The sequence below is a fragment of the Leptonychotes weddellii genome, chromosome 10 (genome assembly GCF_054177405.1).
Source record: "Leptonychotes weddellii isolate Sample4059 chromosome 10, ASM5417740v2, whole genome shotgun sequence".
Taxonomy (NCBI): Eukaryota; Metazoa; Chordata; class Mammalia; order Carnivora; family Phocidae; genus Leptonychotes; species Leptonychotes weddellii.
In genome coordinates this window covers 21159920-21183254 of record NC_138378.1, presented here as the reverse complement: position 1 = coordinate 21183254, position 23335 = coordinate 21159920, and the positions used below count along the sequence as shown (strand labels likewise).

The following is a 23335-nucleotide window of genomic DNA, read 5'->3' as shown; positions in this document are numbered from 1 at the left end:
TCTCATCATTTTCTAGCATGCATACTATTAGCTTCATGGCACTTCCCACAATGTGATTTTACATTAGCTAATTTATTTCTCTCCACTAAAATTTAGTTTTCCCGAGAATAAAAACCTTGTGGTCCACACTGGACTAGGGCTGGGGCTGGTGCGCAACAGTGGTTTGTGCTAAAGGACAGAAGCACAGGCTGGGCTTGACATGACAAATACATTCATAACCACACCCTTCCCAGAGATACCAGAAGAGGGGAGCTTTGAAAGGAAGGGAGATTCAATCATCAACCCTCGGGGTCATGCAGCGGGCTGACTTTGGGTTCAGCTGTTTCTCCAACTGCATGAGAAAAAGAAATTAGATTCACCAGGTTTTTTAGCCATGAATCTTTTCTTTGAACCAAATCTCCCGAGACAACCCAATACGTAAAATAGAAAAACACAATTGTCAAAAGCAGGTTTATTATCATAATTCAAACACAAAAGAAAAAAAATCATCCAGTGGTTATGAGGAGTCCAGGAAAACCTGTCCCAGTAATGCCAACTTGGAGGTAAAGGGCTGACTCGGGCAGCTGAGCAGTGGGATTTTCTGCTTGGCAGGCTTCTTCTCCCTCGCCTGGTCTTGGTTTTCGGGTGAGGAGAATGTGCCTGGTCCTGTTGGCGGTTGCCACGGCCCCGAGCTCATCGTTTTTTTCTGAAATCTCGACCTGTTCCGTTTGAGGGAGTAGAATTCCCTCATCAAGTCTTCCACTTCCCACTGCTCTTCCTTCAGCCTCCGGCAACAGTGCAGGGCGGCGGGGTCGATGGGGTGCGCTTCTGTGTTGAAGATGTAACCCCCGGCCCCCAGGATGCATTCCCCATAGGGGGTTATCACCGCGTCGAAGGTGGAGCCATTGTTGTGGATGAAGTTGGCCGGGTCGAACAGAAGGTAGAGGTATTTCACGGTCTCAGCCAGGAAGAAAGACTCCATGCGGTTGTCCAGCTTGTGGTCTCGCAGATCTTTGATCTGCCACGAGGAAGAGGGAAGCGAGTCAGACCCAGCGTCATGGGGTAGCAGAGGGGGCCGGGGGCCCACATCAGGAATTCCTGCTCTGCCACTGAGCAGCTGAGTGCCAACCCCAGGTGTTGCAACCCTCAAGCAGAGGTAGAGGGTAAGGCTTAGCTGTCACTCCTCCAGTGAAAACCCTGTTGACATTCCACTTCATGTAGACTCTCAAACCAAAGTCCTTATCATGATAAGGCCTCACAGGTCCTCCAGGTCTGTCCCCTGCTCTCTCCCTGACCCCTCTGAGGCTCTCCCTTGTTCTTGCCGGTCCAGCCATTGGGCTTTCTGTTCAGTTGGCAAGCGCGCGCACTCCTGCCCCAGGAGCTCCGCATTGCTTGTTCTTTCAGCCTGGAGCACTCTGTCCTTCAGACAGCTCACTCCCTCACTGCCTTCAGCTCTCTGCTCAGATACCCTCTCATCACAGGGTCTTCCCTGACCTCTCCAGGTGATAGGACAGTTCCTATCCCCTTTATCCTACCTTTGTTGTGACCATACACAGATCGAGTCATCCCCTTTACTGACACTGTAAAAATGTAGCGTCATTTACTTAGCTAATCCCCTTTGATGGGCATGAAGTTGGTTACCAAGTTTTTGCTACTGTAATAACTAATTAGAAGTCTTTATGAAGAAAAATTCATACTAAGTTTACAGCCATGGATGAGTAAGTTTACTTCCTACATTTATATTCACGTCTCAGAATTAGAGATACATTTTCTTAAAACTAATTCTCAGTGGACAACTATTTTTCACAAAAAAATGTGACTAAAATATGGACTTATGTACCAAGAATTATTATTTGTCAAAGGCCAAGGAGTCTGATGCCTATTCCCATCATTTGCCTTGGAAGACCTCCAGAGGGCTTTCATTTTCATGGAAATAAGTCAAAAGTTCTTAAGAAGTCCCCAGTGGACTTATCCACTTTGGCTTTTCACAAAATACAACACATTAGACACTAAAACATATCACTGCTTTATTTTCCCTCTACATACATAGGTCTTTTTAAAAAATATATATTCTACTTGTAGAATATAACCACATTACAAAATTTTGAAAAAGAAGGCTTTTTTTTGGTCTGTTTTTAATCCCATACACTAAAAACGCTCTGTACACTTTTTGGTGAATTTTCTTCCAGACAATTTTCTTACACATCTGGTTTTTACATGTCTGTAATGATAGTTTATTTATAGCTTGCCTGCTTGGGTCCTCTAAGGATGTGACATGGCTCTTAACCTTGACCCTTTCAATCCCTTTTCACTGGGGAAGCCAGAGTGATCTTTCTAAAATACAAGTCAGATCATGTCACTGCTCTGCTGTCAATCCTACAAAGGCTTCTCATTTTAAGCAGAACAAAATGTAAACTCTCCCCAGCCCTACACGATCTGGCCCCTGCCTCCCTCTGGGACTTCTCTCTTCTCCCCTTCCCTCCTTGCTCACTCCATTCCAGCCACACTGGTCTTCTTTCTGTCTCCCAGATACATGTTTGTTGTTTTTCCTACTAAAATGTCAGCTCAGGGGCTTGGTCTTTGTTCATTGCTAGAACCCTCGGTCTAGCATAGTGCCTGGTGCATAAAAGACATTCAGTAAACACCTAGTAGTGAAACTACTAGGACTATTTCATTAAGGACCCCCAGGTTTGAATATAAGGCTATGGGACTCTGTTTCCCTTCTAGAATCCACCTTACAGGACTTTCCACAAAACTTTTCACAAAATGTACCCTTGTAAAATAAAGGCGTATGTACATCTCTCTAAGGTCCCTTCAGTGTTAATATTCCAGAGGCTCCTTAGCAGCAGGGGGAGACACTTCTCAACTCTTGGGCCCATGAAAACACTTACTGTTGCAAATCCACACTCCACCTTGCTGATTTTTTCGATAGATTCCACAGCATCTCTTCCGAGTTCTAAGAGGGTGGGATCCCCCGTGGCACGGTAGAGGTACATTGCACTCTCAATGAGTTCTGTGAAGTCCAAGGCAGACCCTTCTCATCCAGGGGCTGAGCTGGGAAGGCTCAGGGCCCATTTCAGGCAGTGAGAGACTCCTCCCCTCCACACCTTGTCCACAGGGCCCCAACCAGGAGGAATACAGGATAGCTCACACAGTGCTGAATTTCCACAGTCAATATACTCAAAGCCTGAAGCTTAGTGGAGATCAGCATTAAAACTGACCATAAACTCCCATCCCAAGGGAGAGAAAGGCAGCTAGGTTCTGGGAGGGGGAGGTGGCAAAGGCTACTCCCTGTCTCCCAGTATTTGTCCCCTCCTTCTTCCCTTACTAACAGAATCTTTAACTAGAGCTCACAACTGCTTAGACTGACAACTCTTCCAGTAGCCAGGTGTGAGGTTAAGGTCCCTGACACCACAGAGAGACACATAAGGCCAGAAGTGAGAGAAAAATAAATGTCTACCTTAATTAAGCTACTACTCACTTTCTGTCACTCATAGCCTAACCTGACCCTAAAACTAAAACTCAATGACTTGAGCGTGAGGCCCTTTCTGAGATGGGATGGACAAAAAGATGAAGGTTAAGGGGCACCTGTGTGCCTCAGTCGTTAAGCATCTGCCTTTGGCTCAGGTCATGATCCCAGGGTCCTGGGATCGAGCCCCGCATCGGGCTCCCTGCTCAGCAGGAAGCCTGCTTCTCCCTCCCCCGCTTCCCCTGCTTGTGTTCCCTCTCTCGCTGTGTCTCTCTCTGTCAAATAAATAAGATTAAAAAAAAAAAAAAGATGAAGGTTAAGATATTCAAGAGCCAATCTTCAATCTAACAAAAGAAATAGCCACCAGTTCACTGGGCCCAGAACAAAGTAATAGTCTCGTCTGACTCTACAAACCCAACTGGAATTTGACATTCAGACATGCGCCCCATTTTCAGATAAATATTAGGCAATAGGAGTTGATCCCAATGAGAAAGTTTATTCTGGAGAAAAGAAAACCCAGGAAGATGTGTTTACTGCTTTCAAATATCTGAAGAGCTAGTATGGAATAGAAAGATTTGACTTCCAGGGTGGCCCCAGTGGAGGAGGGTACAGCTTAACAGAGTTTTCTATTTCTTCACCCGTCTCTTCTCAGAGAGGAGAGAACTCTCCCCTCCCTAGACCAACCTCTCCTCCTGATCTCCTTCCCTGTTTCCTCCTGGCCCTTGATCAGTACTTTTCTCCCCTTTTGATTTATTACTGCAAACTCTATTTCTTACTTTCGAAAAAAGATCTCTGCCTGTCTCCCAGTTCTCCCCCACCTCTCCCTCCCTTTACCCCACAGGTCTCTAGACAATTGCTAATCTGATTGCTCATATTCTAAGACATAGGTGGGGGCACATTTACTAGTAAGAGAACACACTGTGTGAGTTCAAAGAAAAGATAGTGCTCCAGGGAAGCCTCTTGTCCTGCTGCTAGCAGCTGGCTGGCTCAGTGCACCCCGGGCCCAGCCATCTTGTTTTCTCTTCCTCATACATGGGTCTACATCGGCTGTCATTGCTTTAATTTCTTGTATATTGGCCAACTGTCTAGAACAGGGTGACAGCCCAAGGCTTAGACTTGGACTTAGGGGGAGGTAAAGGCCCTCAGAGACCTTTAGGTCAGGTTCTGTGTTTCAATACTGCCAATCAGAGGCATGTACCAGAGTGTAAAGACACTGGTCAATCTAATGAAAGAGTAGTACCTTATCTCCCATTCGCTATTGTTTTAGGGCAGGAAGGGTGACCGGACTAAGGCATTACTGGATTCCTGGCTATGCTGCCTTACTTTCCACTGATGCCGTCCGGCCAGCCTACCCTGCAAATGAACAGGGTGCCTCTGGAAATAATGAGCTCCCTGTCACTGGTGTTAACTGAAGAAAGACCAGATAACCACTTGTACAATGACAGGGGATCTCAATTAGAAGGCTCTCAGGCTCCTTCTAACCCTGAGAATGCACAAGCCTACATCCTACGTTTAGTCCCAAACTGTCTCTTCATTTTATCTATTGGTAACACTGGTATGACACCTTCTGAGAGTTTTCTCTTAAAAAAAAAAAGGACAGGACAGGACAGGAAAGGAAAGGAAAGGAAGAGAAAAGAAAAAGCTGTGAGAATAAATGCATGAGAAATACCAAGAGCAGCCTCGAGGAATCAAAGTGACTAACTTGCTGTTGCTGTTTTACTCCCTCTTCTGTCCCCTCCACAACTCCCACGACAATCTCTTGAGCTAGAGGAGGAAGGAAATGGGGTAGAGGAGGGCAGAATGGGCAGAAGTCACCAGAAGGCCTGTCCCACAGCTCAAAGGCATTCAGGTGGGAAGGTGGGAAGAGCCTAACAATGGAAATGTAACCCATTTTGGGGTGGGGGATGACTATGTGTGCTGACTAAGCTTCCTTCCTCTGGCCCCCTTCCCCTTCTCCTTCTTGCAGTGTTTAACTTTCCTGCAGTGAATCAGAGGATCAGAGCTGGAAAGGAACTCTAAGATAGTTATTGAGTGTGTAATACCTTCCTTCTCCACGCCTTGATTTCTGGGCTGCAAATGGGGAGGTGGACAAGACCGGATGATTCATTCCTAAGGTCCATTCCAGAGTTCTAACACTCCATATTATAGAGGCATAACTCACCTGACCCAGTGACTTAGAAGTTTGTCTACGCTTCTGAAATCCTGATGGCAAGAACTCAAAAGGAGTCAACCTGGCTCTTCCCTTTGCACTCACTTGCCCGAGTTTGAAGGAGCCTAAAATTTAGTTAAGAGGCCTGGGTTCCAGTCCTACATCGTACACTTAGTCTTGGGAAAGCCAGCTCAAACCCCTAAGCTTCAGTTTCCTTATCAGAAAATATATGGGTAAACAATTCCTACCAGGAAAATCACCCAGAGCCACTTCCATCAGATGGGAAAAAATTAGCTTGTGAGCACTTGTGAGACATGGAGCCTCATAGAAACCTGAGGGCTTGGGGTTCAGAGAACCAGAGCCTGCGGGTTGTGATGGGCCAGAGATCCTGCTTACCTGGCCGAAGAGGGTAGCCCTCTCGCTTCTCCACTGTGTATCCCTGAGGAATGTTGTAGAATTCTGGGAGCCCCCCAAACTGCTTCCATACAGTATAGTAGTTGAGGAAGGTCCTCATGGCATTGTCAATGTCCCCAATGAGGCTCTGCAGGAGAGAAGTGGTTGTCAAACGGGCAGCCACCAGGCATAAAAACCCATATACAAAAAAACTCCATGTATCAAACCTCACACACAACCTCGGGGAAGAAACAGCAAAGGCTTTGGAGCCACAAAAGCCTGCAATCAAACCGAGTCAGCCATTTATTCATTGTTTGGCCCTGGGCCAGACACTTACCTTCTCTGAGCCTCATCTCTCCGATGCAAAACACAAAGCCTCTAAGTTACTGTGAGGGACAGAGGTTGTATTCAAAGTCCCTGCTCAGTCAATGCTGGCCACTACAGTTTTTAAATAGCTAAGTCAGCTATCTGTTTCAAAATTTTAAGAATAAGAAAAAGGTTGATCTTACTAAGTCTCATTCCTACCCATACCCCAGATGAATTTGTAGTAGTTTATAAACATAAATATGTGTGAGAGTATATTATTTTCCCCCACATAAAAATCGCTTATTAAATATACAGTTCTGTACTTTCTTTAATCCATTTAACAACAGATCTTGATTTTTCATGTAAGTACATAAAAAGCTCTCTCCTCCTGTTTACACAGTTGCATAGTATTCCACTGCTTGGACCATGATTTTACTAGTTCTCTATTAACAGCCAGCTGGATTGGTTCCAGTGTTTTGCTATTTGCTAGAACAACCAATAGTGTAGTAAATAACCTTGTACATATGCACCTCAAACATATGCAAAGTTTACTTGTAAGACAAATGTCCAGAATCAGGATTGCTGGGCCTGAAAGTATACCCATTTGTAGTTTTACTAGCTGTTGCTAAGTAGCTATTAATAATAATATAAGCTTGCAGGGAAACAGCTTTTTGACATCTGACATTTTTGACATCTCCTTTGGATGCCTCGTGGATAGGACAAACTTAACATTTCCCGAAGTTCTTGGTTCCCTTGCTTTCCCACAAAGTTGCCTCCCTACTGTCACCTCTCCCTTCTTAGTAAACGGCACTTAACAAATGATGGTCATCCTTGACACCTCCCTTCCCCCCACCCCCACATCCATTCCATCAGCAACTCCTGTTAATTCCATTTCTAAACCATCACGATTTGTCTCTGTATCTCCGGTGCCGCCACCTGGTCTGGTCACCAGCATCTCCCCCTGGGATCACTTCCACAGTCCTCTCACTGCCCCCACCACTTGTCCTCATGCCCCTCTCCAGTGCACTCTCCCCACACAGCCACAGTAACTGCCTTCCTACAGACACCGGACCTCAGGGCTTCCCAGGGGCCCGGCATAAAGTCCAGACACCTGCCCACGGCCCTCAAGGCTTTGCACGACCTGGGCGCTTCTGACCTCCACTGACTGATCTTTCCCTCCCCTGGACTGTGGCCACCCTGCTTTTCTTTGTTTCTGATAAACACCCAACTCTTTCCTGTCTCAGGACCTTCACACATGATATTTCCGCCGTCTGGAACATCATCCCCCACGTCGGATTCTTGAAATACCAGCTTTACTATCACATCTCTGACAGGCCTTCTTCCCTCAAGTTCAGGTCCCCACCCAACATTCTCTCTCAGCCTCTCATTTTGTTTCCTTCATTGAGACTTACTATTTCATGCATTTGTCCACTTTATTTTTTATTTTGTGTCTCACACTCTATAAACTGAACAAGGGCAGCGCCTGGGACACTGCAGGCATTCAAATATTCGTTGAATAAATGAATGAACAAATTGAACATATCTAAGCCTCCTTTCTTCATCTATAAAGCAAAATTTACCTCCGTGTGCTGTGATAATTCTGTGTAAAGTGCCTGGCACATAAATCATTCTCTTATAAATATTTATCACCTCCATGTGCCAGTCACACACACTACAAGGCCCTGACTAGATGTTCAATAAATGTTAGTTACTAGTGTTTTTTAGAATCTCACAGAGAACGAACCCATGATCCCTGGTCAAGCCAGGAAAAAATACCACACCAACGGAGATGAAACTCTTTCTTTCCTTATCACACCCTCTTTTATTTTCTTAATTTTTATTTTAGGAAATTTGAAAAATAAAAGTATAAAAAAAAGTCACCTTTAACCTCACCACACAGATAACATAGTTTTGATATCTACCTTTCCAATTTATATTCTATTCAGAGTTATAGAAATATTTTTTTAAAGCGTACAGGAATAAAAAGGTAATCACCTTCTTAATCTTACAGTAGCAGTCGTTTACATTTTTGTCTTCTATTCCTTAACATATAAAACCAAAATTCTAGAGTTGTAATCAGTTTACACATAATATAATGCCTTTGTGTGTATTTTGTTATTGTTAAATCTACTCAGAGAAATTTTTTTAAAAATTTAATTATCACTCCTAATTTCTCACTACAGTCCAACAGTATGTTTCATTCTTCACATTTTCTTGATTCTTGTTCACTACCTCTTCATGTAACACAGGAGTTTACATATTAATTTTTTAAAGTTGTAAAATGATCCATTCCATTAAAATATAATCATTCATTTGTTCCTCCATTAGTGGGCATTTTGATCATTTCTAGGTTTTCTTTGTCATGAACTTTGCTGCTAGGAATATCTGTATACATGATGCATCTTTCCCTCTTGAATTATTTTCTTGGGGAACATGCACAGAAATGGAATTTCGCAGGGTCAAAGGGTGTGATCAGTGACATGGCTAGGTTATACAAGGTTTCCCAAGAGGAATGTAGTCACAAATAGTTTTAACACAACAGATTTCCAGATCCTCTACTTTCCTAAAATGGATCTGCCTGAAAAGACGCTTGTTAACACAAAGGCAGGCTATCTATTATCACTGTTTCCTTCACAGTTAGCCTTCTGCCATTTTACCTTCTGCAAGGTGTACCTACCAGCAATCTCTAACCTTCCTGTGGAACACTGTCCTGGGGAATAAAGACTTCCTGAGCACCAAACTAGGTTAAGTTTAAAATACTGGTGTAGGTGTTGAAAAAATGGAATGACTCTAATCACTGTGTAACAATTCTTTTGCATATCAGATGGTTCCAATACTCTGCCTTCAAAAAACTAGAGGAGGAACTGGTCAAGTTGTCAGCGGAGGGATCATTAAAAATGTTTTTTGATGACAGATCATATGATTATTTTCATCATATAAAGAATGAACCATATAACATTGCCATTTGTGTAGGTCAAACAGTGGAATACTGGCAATTTTATATGGTTCAATCTATTAAGTCAATGACTGCAAAGAACTGAATGATGGGCACCTGGGTGGCTCAGTCGGTTAAGCATCCAACTCTTGATTTTGGCTCAGGTCATGATCTCAGGGTCGTGAGATGGAGCCCTGAAGGCTCTGCACTGGGCGTGGAGCCTGCTTAAGACTCTCTCTCCCTCCGTGCGCCCCGCCCCGCCCCCGGCCACACTCAAAAAGAAAAGAACTGAATGACATTGCAATAATCAAACTCTTTCCACTCCTATCTACTTATTTATGTGCATAAGACTCTTCAGCACTTACATCTAAAAAAATGAAAAGAGGAATAAAACTTCTGATACATAACCATGTCCCATTTTAGCAATATGAATTATTCACACACAAATACACAAATTACTTAAAAATAAAAAAGCCCCTGAAATCTCATTAAGAAATGTATTTCTGATTAAATTGCCTTTATGTTTTATAATTATTTATCGAAAACTGTAAGCTATTAATGTTGCTTTACTCATTTACATACTAATGATAACCAAGTCAAGAAGAAAACAAATTTAATACTCAGAGCCTATGGTCACAGGAAATTTTAAAGTATTTTAAATTTCTATGTATACCGAAATTTTATTACAAAGACATAAGAGGGTATCAGTAAAATTTATCTAGCATAAAATAGAACAAATAGGATAAAATCCTGTTGGGGGAGGAGAATGAAAAATATGAGTTCAAGGAGAAAAAGGGATGGTATACGACTATTTAAACTCATAAGATTAAAAACACACAGGGGACGCCATAGTTCTTCAAAATTCTTTTGGTGGGCACTCAAGCAAAAAACATGAGTATCTTAGAAAGAGCTGGACCTATATTTAATATTGTCAACAAGTTTTCTCTGAGCCTGTTCCCCATCTGTAAAATAAGAAGGCTGGCTAAAAGTGCAATGGGGGACTAGTACACGAATTGCAGTATGTCAATTGAATGGAAAATATGCATCTGTTAAAAACTAAAACTGAGGGGTGCCTGGGTGGCTCAGTCAGTTAAGCGTCTGCCTTTCGCTCAGGTCATGATACCAGAGTCCTGGGATGGGGCCCGCATTGGGCTCCCTGCTCACTGGGGAGTCTGCTTCTCCCTCTGCCCCTCCCCTCTGCTCATGCTCTCTCTCTCTCTCAAATAAATAAAATCTTAAAAAAAAAAAAAAAGTAAAACTGACCTATATGTATCAATAAAGAATGATCTCCAAGACATATTCAGTGAAAAAGTACATGATATATTCCTATCTATGTAAAAAAAAAAGGTAGATATAAATATGCATGTGTTTATGCATATGGATTTCTAGAAAGGTATACAGAAAACTGGTAATAGGAGCTGGACTGGGGAGGGGTTTGAGGGTGGGAGCTTGAGATTTACCTTTCACTGTATTCCTTGGTGTGCTTTTAAAATTTACCACCATCTACACGATATTACCTTTTCTTGAAATAAAAAAAGAAACTAGCTTATAAAAATATTGTGGTATACATAGGGGGCTGGTTAGATGGGCTCCAGGATCCGGCCCTCCCAGCTGTGACTCCATCAGATCATGCAATGGAAAACAATAATGATGGCACGCAGGGCAGCCCCAGCTGCTTTCACACCCTTTCTCAGACCCGCTGTCAAGATTGAGGAGATTTGACAGAAATGTCCAGTGGAGAAACAGTTGTTGCCAATGGCTGTTACCACCCAGCCTGGAAAGACACTTTCTACTTTAAGTGGTATCACATTTCACAGCAAACTGGAAGCTCAGTTCCTGACACCTTAAAGCTCCCTTTGGAAAATTCAGCTTGGCAGAATCTTAAGTCTAATTCACTCTAGGTCTCTCTTCTGTCTCCAGCCCAAGCACTCAAGCAACTGAAATACTTTATTTGACTTATACATCAGAATGAGCCTGTTTTGTCGGTTCCAGAAAAAAATGTCCACCCCTCCGATCATTCCTACCTGAAGACCAGGCCAATAGGCCTCTAGGGACTGGAAGACTGGCATGGACACAGTCCCCTTGTACATCTGCACCCACAGGTACCAGTCATCGAAGCGGGTGTAATTCCGAATGGCTTTGTTATATTCTGCAGAGGAGATGCAATAAGACACATCAGTGATTATGGAGTCGAAAGGCAGGTCTTGGCCACAGAAGCATGGACTTACACTTTTGGAAGACCATATGATGGTCAAAGCAGACTAGGAAGCAACAAGGCACAGAGGAAGGAGCATGGGTTCTGGAGCTAAACTTCCAGACTCAACTTCCAGCTCCAGCCTTACCACTTGCTAGCTACAATCTTGGGTAAGGTTTTCCTTCTTAAGGCTCAGTCTCATTATCTCTAGAGTGGGGAGAGTAATCCGTATACACCTCATGGGATTGTTCAGTCATTCATTCACTCAACAATATTCACTGCACATCTACTAGGTACGAGTACCTACAGGGTGGCAAACAAGACAAAAATGCAGGCCTGGGGCACTTACATTCTAGTGGGAACTTGAACTTATACCTCTTCCTAGACTGTAAATCCATGAAGGGCAGGACTTTGTTTTGTTCATTGTGGAATCCTCAACACTAGGATAGTGCATAATAAATATGCACAATAAATTATTATCTAAATGAAGTACCAAATACACAGGCAAATAAATAAGACAATCTCAAATAGTGCTGTAAGGATGAAATGAAATAGTCCATGTTTGGTGCTTGGTGTGGTACTTGACCCATCAATGGTACTCACTAAATATCTGCTGAATAAATAAGTGGTAGCTATAATAATAGTTATTATTAGGTGCCCAACAATTCCTCAATTTCATTATTATTAGTGTCCAAGGGCCTAGAGGGTAAAACGCTTTTATTCAACAGGCATTAATCAACTACCTACCTCATGCAAAGCACTGTGGGAAATATACAGATGAATAAGGCATAGACACTGCACTTGGTAGGAAGAGCTGTTAACTGTGGATGACAGCTGACTGCACAAAAGGTGCTGAAGGCCCTAAATCCTAAGGAGGGATCAAGCTACTTTGTGGGCAAGGTGATATTTCAGCTGGGCCTTAAAGGGTGAATAAGATTTGGACACATGAGGACAGGAAAAAAGGTATTCTAGGCAAAGGGAACACATGTGCCATGGCCAGGAAATAAGAAACCCAGGGCTACACACAGAGAACGCAGCATAGTTCACGTGGCTCTTGCAGGAAGGCCTGAAGAGGTCCCAGTGGGCACCGAGGAGGCAGTGGTAAGTCTATGCTGGCTCTGAATACAGACTCAGGCACTCAGAACTGAGTCTGTAGGCACTTGGGAGCAACTGAAAGTTTATAAATAAACCACATGTACATGGGAGAAATCATGGCAAAAGCCTCCTTACCCCGCCCTTTTTACCTAGGAACATGGCCATGAGTTTCTTATCCTGAAGCAAAATGGCTCCTTTCACCAGGTACTCAAAGTAGGAGTCCACGCCAGCCCCGATGCCTGAGTCCTGCGCCACCCACTTTCCAGTGAGCACATCGATATGGTTGCCAACCTGGGAGGAGAGAGAGAAAGAGACAGACACACACACACACACACACACACACACACACACACACACACAGAGTCCCAAGGGAGGGCTCAAGACCAAACAAGGATCTCCCCATACCCCTGACTGGCCAGTCAGATGCAAGGCAGACACCCCAGTACCCTTGGGAGACATGCAGGCTATCGGGGTGTGGGGCTGGGAGGCCACAAACTCCTATCAGTATCTGTCACTGATTTTGAGAACTGCTCCAGGTAGCATTAAGTCCTGGAACTTCCAGCTAAAGGCAAGCAGAGCAGGCTCCGGACACCACAGAAGGCCCGTAGGGAAAGAGATACAGTCGGAAGACAGGCCAGTGTGCACAGAGAGATGGTAAGGGCTGAGAGGATATGGAGTCCACTGCGGTTCCAGTGCTGGAGAAAAACCTGCTTGTGTTGGACCTTCTAAGGGAGTTACTATAGGTCTCCAGAGTGGCATCTTCTTAAGGGATTTTCAAGGATTCCTCATACAAGTTTCACTTTTCAAGCTTAGAACCAGACCTGCATAAAATGTGTCCCTGCTTGAATCACTTTCAGACAACTCAATCTTTCCAAGTCATAATGACTCACCAAAGGAACTATTAATACATCAACTTTACTGCTCCAGTAACTGAGGATCAGAGAGGTTGAGTGACTTGTCCAGGGTCACAAAGTTTCGATGTAGCAAGGCCAAGACCACTTCTGACCAAACCTAGTGCTATTTCCTGGATAGCTTTGGCTCAATTACTGTTAGTTTCACTGGATTATCTGATTTAAGAGCTGAAACCAACCTTAGAGATCATCTGGCTCAAAGGTTAATAGGTATTGGAGAAGAAAGGGAAGCTCTAGGGTCAAATAAGTTTGGAAAATGTTGAGTTAAGCAAAGTTAAACAGATTTATTTACCAGAGGATTTCATAACCTTTAACCTATTCATGTTCATTATGATTCTCCAAAAAAAGACACTACAGTTGACCCTTGAACAATGGAGGGGTTGGGGTGCCTAGCCCCACACAGTCAAAAACCTGTATATAACTTTTGACTGTCCCAAAACCTAACTACTAATAGCCTGCTCTTGAGTGGAAGCTTTACTGATAACATAAACAGTCAATTAACACATGTTATATGTATTACGTACTGTATTCTTACAATAAAGTAAGCTCGAGAAAAGAAAGTGTTACTAAGAAGATCATATAGAAGAGAAAATATGTTTACGGTACTGCATTGTAAAAAATCTGTGTGTAAGTGGACCCACGCAGTTCAAAACTGTGTTTTCTCAAGGATCATCAGTGCTAACCATTCAACATCTCTCAGCACTGGTGTTCTAAGAAACCCAGTTTAACAAACACAAACAGACAGTAAAAATGAGGGCCAGATGGGCTGGCGATCTAAGGTCGCCATGTGAGTCACGGGCAAGAAGCATATGGCCCACTTCCTAGAAATCAGAGAAGCTCAAGGAATCAAACTCAACAAAGCCCCCTCTCCCTGCCAGAGGATGTGCTGTCTCGTGCTCTCTTCCCCTGGGCTGAAACTTGCACTGGAGGCTTGGTTAACTTTCAGTGTCCTGTGGTAAGGCCTGGGCCACTGCTGAGGTCACCCTAAGTGTCCCTTGGCTGGGCTGCAACTTACTGCTCGGAGCCACGAGTCTTACAAGCAGGGGCTACGGTGGCCGACTTGGCTCACACAGAAAGGGTAGCAGCCGACCTACCAGCCCAATATCCGACCGGCTCTCCCAGAGGCGCACGAGGGCCACTCTGGCCACATCTTCAAACACGGGGTCACCAGTGAGGCTGCTCAGGGTGGCAAATTCCACAATGAAGGTCCCGATGCCTGCCGTACAGGTGACAGGGGTTTCTCCTGGGTTCACACCATGAAGCAGGTTCACTGTCCCATACGGCATGCCAGTGGGGGTCTGAAATGCTAAATAATCACAAAATAATGATCCCAGACAGGAGTGGGGACATAGGGATGGTTCAACACTCAACCAGCACTTCCCTCTCTATCTCCTGGGTGATCTGCTACAGATGGAGCCAGAGAGGGATAGTTGTCACGAATACAGGCCCTTGGTGGCCACCTAATCCAGATGCTGTCAAGCATTGATCAATGGGACCCTTGGGCTCTTGCCCATGATGAGGAGGCAAGCAGCGGGCTGTGCTCCAGGCTGCCACGCCCATATATGCCCACTTGGGCTGGAGCAGCTTCACTTTTAAGTATGTTACACGATGCCTTCAGAGGCCAGGCAAGTAACGTAGTGGGAAGCACGTAGGGTTTAAGCTGGAGGAAGTGGGGGGGGGGCTTGTGGCACCCTGAAGAGCATGCCCCATGAGAAGCCATTCATACGCTTCTCCGTTTTTGAGTTTATTGAGATATAATTGATGTATAGCATAAAGACCTGACTTACCTATATGGTGAGATGATGAACACAGTAAGTTAACATCCATCAGCTCGTATAGATACAATAAGAAAACATTTGGTTTTTTCCCTTGTGATGAGAGCTTTTAGGATCTACTCTCTTAGCAACTTTCAAACCTATCACATGGCAGTGTTAGCTACGGTCATCACATTGTACATCACAGCTCCAGTACTTATGGATAACTGGAAGTTTGTATCTTTGACCACCTTCGTCCGATTCCCCTCATATGCTTTTCCAAACACAATTACGACCAAATGAAACCTATCTGCAGACCTGGAGCAGTCCCACAGGAGGCAGTTTGAGATCCTTGCTTTAAATAGTTTAGGGGCTAAACTATTATCATTTTTTTTTAAAGGATATAAATCGCTAAACTACTGATGTGGTCCATCCCTCAATTTATAGGTAGGAAAAGTCATGTCTGTAAGGAAGTGACTCAAAGGTCATATAAAGAGAGCCAAACAGAGCTGGGATGGGAATGCCTGCCATGCGCCCACTCTGTTACGCTCTGCCCCTCCCACCCTGGTGCCTTCCAACTCAAGGCAAGGAGCTAGACAAACAGCCAGAGGCAGAGATTTCCTCTCTAGGCCAAAAGGTCAAATAACCCCAGAGCAGCCCATGCGTCACCAAAGTTATGAACAAAGTTATCAAACTTCCAAGAACCCCAAGGCCCAGCCACTTGACTGTAAGTGGCAAACTTACTGTGTGGCAGGTGCAAGTGGCAAGCGAGGAGAATGCAAGTCACAACCACAGGGCTCACAGAAGCATTTCAGAAAAGTCAGGCAGTGTTCAAAAGAGGGGGAGTGACAAAATCCTATTTCTTCACCTGAATGGCAATTCCATGGGGGCTTGCTCCAATATGTACTTTCCAATATGTATATTTCTCAATACAAAATGATTTTTTTTTTTTTAAAGATTTTATTTATTTATTTGAGAGAGAGAGAGAATGAGAGACAGAGAGCACGAGAGGGAAGAGGGAAGAGGGGGAAGCAGACCCCCTGCTGAGCAGGGAGCCCGATGTGGGACTCGATCCCGGGACTCCAGGATCATGACCTGAGCCGAAGGCAGTCGCCCAACCAACTGAGCCACCCAGGTGCCCCAAAATGATTCTTAATGACCAAAAAAAAAAAAAAGGGAGCAACGAAGCAGTGTGCTACATGGATGAATCACAGGATATGATGTTTGTAAGGGGACACGTAGGCTATGGGCTGTGAGCCCTGAGTGGATCTGAACCCAGCTCACTCACTTTCCTCCGCTCTTCTCCAGAAAGGGAGAACTGTGGTGGCCGAGAGGTTGATGAAAGCCTAGAGTGATGTGTTTGGGTGTGAACAGCCCCAGAGTCCCCACCACACCCTGAAGAGAACACAATGTCCAGCTGATGCAGCCGAGCTCAGCTACTGCCCCACCAGACAAATACACTGAGGCTTGGCCCGCAGCACTGGACACAGCTTAGCTACAAAACAAGTCCCTTGTGTTTCAGTGGTGTTTGAGGTTCTCCAAGCACTTTCTTCTTTCTGACCTCATTTTATGCCTCTCAAAAAGCCAGTGTGGCAGGCAAGTGGGAATTATGATTCCCTTTTGATAGATGGGGAAACTGAACCAAGGAGAGAAGAGTGGCTTCGTCAAGACATTGGCTAGACCAGAATCAGGGGCTCCTAACACACAGATCGAGGTTCTTCTCTGGAACCCCTTTATCCCAGCAGTGTGTGGGCCAGGGAGGGGGCAAAAGGGCTCTCTCAAATAAGAGCAAGAACCTTCCACCCACCAGGCTGGCCTTCAGTGCCACCCTGCAAACAGTAAGGAGGTCAGCTCACCCATCCTGGGTCAGGGTCCCAGCAAGCCCTGGAAATGCCCAGGACTCTCCTGATTTCCATGGTGGGTGCCCAGAGGCAGAAATAGCAAGTGTTCGGGTGAGAAACAGCGGAAAGTAACTCAGCATTGCCACTCTGGTCTCCAGCAAGAGAAGCAGGACCTACTGGACTTCCTTTCTGCCCCACGTCAGTGGGGGTCTTACCTGGGAGGAGTTTTCGGGCCGCCTCCTCAGCCATCCTCAGGAGAGGCCCAGAGCAGGGCCAGCCGGCCTCCACTTCCACCCCAGCCTTCTTTGACAGCAGGTGAGCAGACAGAAGTCCTCCTACCACTACAGAGAGTACAAAACACAAGTGTCAGAGTCCCAAAGACCAGTCTTACCCTTGTGTAAATTAACCCTGCATGCTCTGTTGGGTGGCTGCTGGGAAGGGGCTAGAGCCACCTAGTGAAAGAATCCCTTAGTCCCACATACTGGTACACTGTTAAGTTTACAAAGTTTTTTTTCTCTTGGTAGGTCCCCCAAACAATAGCTATCACTTGTTTTTAGTCCCTGTTGTATACCAAGCACTAGGTACTATTGTCCCCTCTTCAAGTGAAGATACTGAGGGTCAGAGAGGTAAAATGACTTGCCCTGGGTCACTGATCTAGCAAGTGGTAGGGCCAGGTCTGTCTGACTCCAAAGCCTGTGCTCATTCCACTTGGTCACTCTGTCTCCCAATCCCCTCCGAGACCTGGGCAGGGTGGGGTGGGGCGGGGGGCAGGGAAGGCAGAGTAGTTACTACTTTCATTGTATTAATTCATCTATTTGGATTTATGATATAATATTTAGGACTTATGGAAAGACATAAATGTTCTGTATCTGGAAATATGGCTAAATAGATATCCTGAATGGCCCTGTCATTGAAAAAAAAATGGTGACCTTGAGCTTCAGTTTCCCCTTTTCCTGTCAGAGGGGGAATAAGAAACAAAGGCAGAACCTACCCAAAGTGGAAAGTCTGATAAAAGATACCTCCATAAAGTTGGGATCTGAAAGAATTATATAGTCTGTATAAGGATGGATTAAAAATAAACCCTATACACCTCCCCTAGCATACAGTAAGGAAATGCCTTAGATCTTGATACCAAGTAAAGGGAAGGGGGTGGGGGGAAAAAAGCTTCCCTAAGAATTAGTAACTTCAGGCTGGTACTCACTAAGTTTTACAGCTTGAATTCACACTAACTGAGTAGTCTAGGAATACTCAAACCTTTGGCATAAAGCAGTTTTTGGGAAACAGTACCTCCAGCCAAATGGCAGAAGTAAACAAAAACTCTACCTGGAAGAACCCACCTTCAATCTAGGCCTCAAAGAAGCCCAGAGATAAAGTCTAGGGAATGAGTGTACATTAAAATCTAAATAAATCACAAAACATACAAAGAAACAAGGCATTGGGAGTACAAACCAGCAGAAATGACAAGAGAATAAGACTTACCAATACATCAAATGTTGGAATTATCAGACACAGAATACAAAATAATTATGTGGAAATGTTTAAAGAAATAAAAGAAAGGTTTGGAATAGGCAAGTAAGTAGCAAGAAATTATAAAAATGACCAAGCTTATTTACAAAAGAACCAAATGGAATTTCTAAAAGTGAAAAATATAATAATTGGAATTAAAAATTACACAGATAGGTTTAATAGCAAATAAGACATATCTGAAGCTCTCTTCAGTGGACTAGAAGACAGATTCCAAAAAATTACCCAAAATGCAACAATAAAGAGACAAAATTGTTTTTAAAATATACCAAAGAGATTTGGAGGATACAATAAGAAGGTGTAACATCTCTCTGGGTAGAGTTCTAAAAAGAGAAGAGGGAGGAAATGGGGGAGAGGCAATACTTGAAGAGAAAATAGTTATGAACTTTTGAAAACTAGTGAATGACACTGATTCTCAGATCCAGGAATCCCAAGCAAGATAATAAAAAGAAATCCACATTTATGCACATCACAGTAAACCTCAGAACACCAAAGGAAAATAAAGCTCTTAAGAGCAGAGTCCATGTAACAATGATTATTGAAATTGGATGTTGGGTACATCTATTTCATTACATTATTTTCTCTATTTTTATATATTTTTGAAAACTTCCATAACAAAACGCTTTTAAAAGGAGGGGGAAGCCAGGATAAATAAAACCGATCATCTGCAAAATAATAACAATTAGACTGACAGATTACCTCTTAACAGTGGCAATGAAATGAGAAGACAATGGAAAGATTTCTTCAGTGTGCTACGAGAAAATCCCATCAACTTAGAACCATACATTCTGCAAAATTATCCCTCAAAGACCCAACAAAGGCAGTGAGATAAAGACATTTCATATAAACAAAAGCTGAGAAAATCTGCCAAGAACACACCTGCACTAGAGGACTTTCTAAAGGAGTTGCTTCAGATAGAACGAAAGGGATCACAGATGTAAAGTCTGAGACACAGGAAGGAAAGATGGTCAAAGAAGTGGTAAATATATGAGTAAATCCAGAACCTCAACTATATAGAAGAGCAATAATGTATGGAGGGCTTAAAACAAAAAAACTAAAATACATAACTATAGCATACAGGTCAGAATAGTCTCAGAGCCAGGTTTTGTATTATTCAGGAGAATAAAGATTGTCATTAACTCTAGACTTTTGTTACGTTTGTTAAATTTTCCAGGAAAACTGTTTAAAAAGCAAGATACTGAGCATAGTTTCTACATTAGTAAAAGGAACATGGAATAAGGGGAAAAAAATATCAATCTGAAGAAGGCACAAAAAAAAAGGAGAGTGAAAAAGAACATAGAGAAGATGGGACAAATAGCACAAAATAATACCACAGAAACGAGTGCAAATACCTAAGTACTTAGAGTAAACGTAAATGGATTAAATGCTTCAGTTAAAAGAAAAGATTGTCAGGATGGATAAACAAACAAAATATGTAATTTATAAAAGATCTATCTGATCATAAAAATACGGAAAGATGGAAAGTGAAAGAGTAGAAAAAGATCCTGGTCAATGAACCCCACCAACCAAAAGAAAGCTGGTGTAATTATATTCATATCGGCAACAAAGGTGTAAGGGAATCTTAACTCACAGACGATAAATTGGACTCAGAAGCTGTGGAACACAGCAAGCAGTGAACATGGCCTCGAACTCAGGTCTGATCCCTAAACCAGGATTTTGTATCATGCTGTCCCTCTGCTCCATAATCTTCCTAAAAATGTTATCATATACCTGCAATACAAGTTTAATTGCAAAACACATACAAAATAAGGGGGGAAAATATAACTTGGCCTCCAGAAGTGACAGTTTGTTAAGCCACTGGTGGTCTAGGGGTTCACTGAAAATAAGGGTTGTACTAGCTTCATAAGAATCACTGGAAACCTGATAATAATATTGTTACTAGGACCCAACCCAGAAATCCCAATTCATTAGGTTTAGAGTGGAACCTAAACATTCAGCTTTTTTAAAGGTCCCAAGTGGTTCTGATGGACAGCCAGCTTTGGAAACTAACGCCCTAGACTTGCACTGTGTAATGCGATAATCATGAACCACATGCCACTACTTTTTTTTTTTAAGATTTATTTATTTTGGGGGGGGAGGGGCAGAGGAAGAGAGTGTCTTAAGCAGACCACGCTGAGTGTGGAGCCCGACGCCAGGCTCATCTCACGACCCTGCGATCATGACCTGAGCCGAATCCAAGAGTTGGACACTTAACCAACTGTGCCACCCAAGTGCCCCCGTATGTCACTAAATTTAAATTTGTTAAAATTAGATGAAATTAAAAATTCCATTCCTCAGTTGCAATAGACACATTTCAAATGTTCAAAAGCCATGTGTGACTAGTGGATACATCATTGGACAACACAGATACAGAATATTTCCATCATCATAGAAAGTTCTATTGGATAGCACTTCTTAGACAATAAGCTCCAAGAAGGCAAGGGTCACATCCTTCTTGTTCATGGCTGGCTGTAAGCCTAGCGCCAAATATATGTTAATAGAGGAGTCGTTCTGGCACATTTCTTTCCAGTCTTTTCTCTGTCCCCTGCTCATGTCTGAAACTGATGGGGGATCCTAAGACCTCCACACCCCACCCTCTGGGGGGAACGATCTTTGTCAGTCACTGGTTTGGGCCAAGTGCCCTGGCAGGGTTGACACTTATGATCCTATTTACCACCTCTTGGTTTACACAGAGGCAAAACTCCACAATCTCTTTTCTTCCAAAGGCCGTAGAAGGCAGCCCTCACCTCGGATGTTGGTTTCAAAGACGGAGGCATTCACATCAATATCAAAATCTATGTTGTCCTGGAGCACTTCAACCACTCTTTGGAATTCCGAGACATTCCCCAAAATCTGGAAGGGAAGAGAGACTTGACAGTGAGGCTCCCTCAGGCTTTAAGGCACTGAAGATGTTGGATCGAGAGTCTGGGATCCTATGCTGGTGTGGTCCTCGCTTATTCAACTTAAGACCTCCAGTTTCTGTTCTAGGACTGGTGACAGGAGAAGGAAACACTGAGATCTAGAAATCACCCAACACCAAGAGACTGGTTAAGTAAATTCTTAGGTACAAATTCAAGTCACTATGTACCCACTTAATGGAAACAATATAGACTATAGACCGCATTAGGAAATCCTCGTTTGACATTTGCAGTGGGTATCTGTTGTTTTCAAACTTCTCTGGTCGCCTTCATCCTCGTGGAAAACACTTCAGGTTGGTTGGTCCAACACTGATTTCCAATCTCTTTTACCCTGGTAGCCTCCCTCTATAGAGGCTGGAAATCCAGATACTTGCTTTCTCTACCTCCTTTGCTGCTAGAGGTGACTGTGTTACCTAAGCCTTGAGAAAGGGAAAGCTTCTGTTTTCCTAATAAAAAGACAGACACTGCTGGCATGCTGTTTACTCTTCTTCCTGCCTTGAGAGCAGACTTGATTTCTGGAGCTGTGGCAGCCATTTTAGACCTTGAGGTACTAAGCATGAAAATGAAAGCCAGTACACTAATGATGGTAGAATGGAAACATACAAAGAGCCTGGTCTCTGATGGCACAGTTGAATAGCCAACCCCATGCTAGAAATTACCTCCAGACTCCCTTTCACTTGAGAAAATTAAACCCTCTTCATTTAAACCGTCAGCCAAATGTGATTCTAATACTTTTTATTCTGATAGTAGTACCCTAATTCTCTCTTGAGGAATCACTCTTCTTCCACAGCCACTCCTGCAGTTTGGGAGAGGCTGACCCCATCCCCTCAGCTGTAAGAATGGGCACTTGATCTGGACCACTGTACTGTACCCCTTGGCCAGTGACTGGTTCAGGAATAAGTGTGCGGCCCAAGCCAGATCAATGAGACTCAGTTCCTGGAATTAAGGCAAAAGGGCTGATTCTTCTCATACACACTGAGTGGGAGGTCTGGAGCTACTCTTGGCTACTCTGCCAGCATAAGGAGGGCCCGAGAACACAGCCAATAAAGGAGGCAGAGCTAAGAGATGGACACTCCTGAAGACACTGTTCGTATGCCTGGATCCAGCTGAGTCTGAGGCCAGGCTTTACCTGGACTTTTTAGTTATCTGACTCAGTAAATTCCCGTCTTGTCTCTATCAGTTTGAACTGGGTCTCTGTCACTTGGAACCAGAACAATTCTGACTATCTCAGCATTCAAGGCGTTCAACGATGTGGACTCAACTTTTTTTTTTTTTTTAAGATCTTATTTATTTATTTGAGAGAGAGAGCACGAGCAGGGGGAGCAGCAGAGAAAGAGGGAGAAGCAGACGCTCCATGGAGCAGGCAGCCTGATGCAGGGCTCGATATCAGGACCCCGAGATCATGACCTGAGCCGAAGGCAGACACTTAACCGACTGAGCCACCCAGGTGCCCCTCAACCTACCTTTCTGACCATGTTTCTCATTGTTCGTCTTCATCTAACCTATCCTCATCTACTTCAGAAAAACTGTACCCACTATGCCCCAATTTTTTGGCTTGAGACACGCTCTGCCCTCTGCCAGAATCTCTCCATCACGTGTCTTCCCATTTCCAAATCCAACCTGGCTCTGATTGTCTGAATGTCACTTCTCTAGGAAGGAAGCCTCTGATTCCTTCAGCTAAAATGAACCTCTTCATCCTTTAAAAGCTGCATTAACAGCCATCAAAAGGAATGAGATCTTGCCATCTGCAACGACGTGGATGGAACTGGAGGGTATTATGTTGAGTGAAATAAGTCAAACAGAGAAAGACATGTATCATATGATCTCACTGATATGAGGAATTCTTAATCGCAGGAACCAAACTGAG

General features: G+C 43.7%; 1 protein-coding gene across 2 annotated transcripts in view; it reads right to left on the bottom strand.

Moving 5' to 3' along the window:
• Nucleotides 1–436: 436 nt before the first annotated feature.
• The window catches only part of EDEM2 (ER degradation enhancing alpha-mannosidase like protein 2), a 27665-nt gene continuing 4766 nt past the window's right edge, over nt 437–23335 (bottom strand). The window contains exons 4-12 of one of the 2 annotated variants that reach the window (XM_081832922.1): nt 21298–21403; nt 18018–18062; nt 17242–17367; nt 14526–14737; nt 12670–12811; nt 11256–11380; nt 5994–6138; nt 2871–2992; nt 437–997 (exon numbers count right to left, since the gene is read on the bottom strand). In XM_081832922.1, coding sequence (XP_081689048.1) covers nt 497–997; nt 2871–2992; nt 5994–6138; nt 11256–11380; nt 12670–12811; nt 14526–14737; nt 17242–17367; nt 18018–18062; nt 21298–21403 — 1524 coding nt within the window. In that variant the 3' untranslated portion in view covers nt 437–496. The remainder of the gene's footprint in view (nt 998–2870; nt 2993–5993; nt 6139–11255; nt 11381–12669; nt 12812–14525; nt 14738–17241; nt 17368–18017; nt 18063–21297; nt 21404–23335) is intronic. The other variant, XM_081832923.1, reaches the window with a different exon arrangement.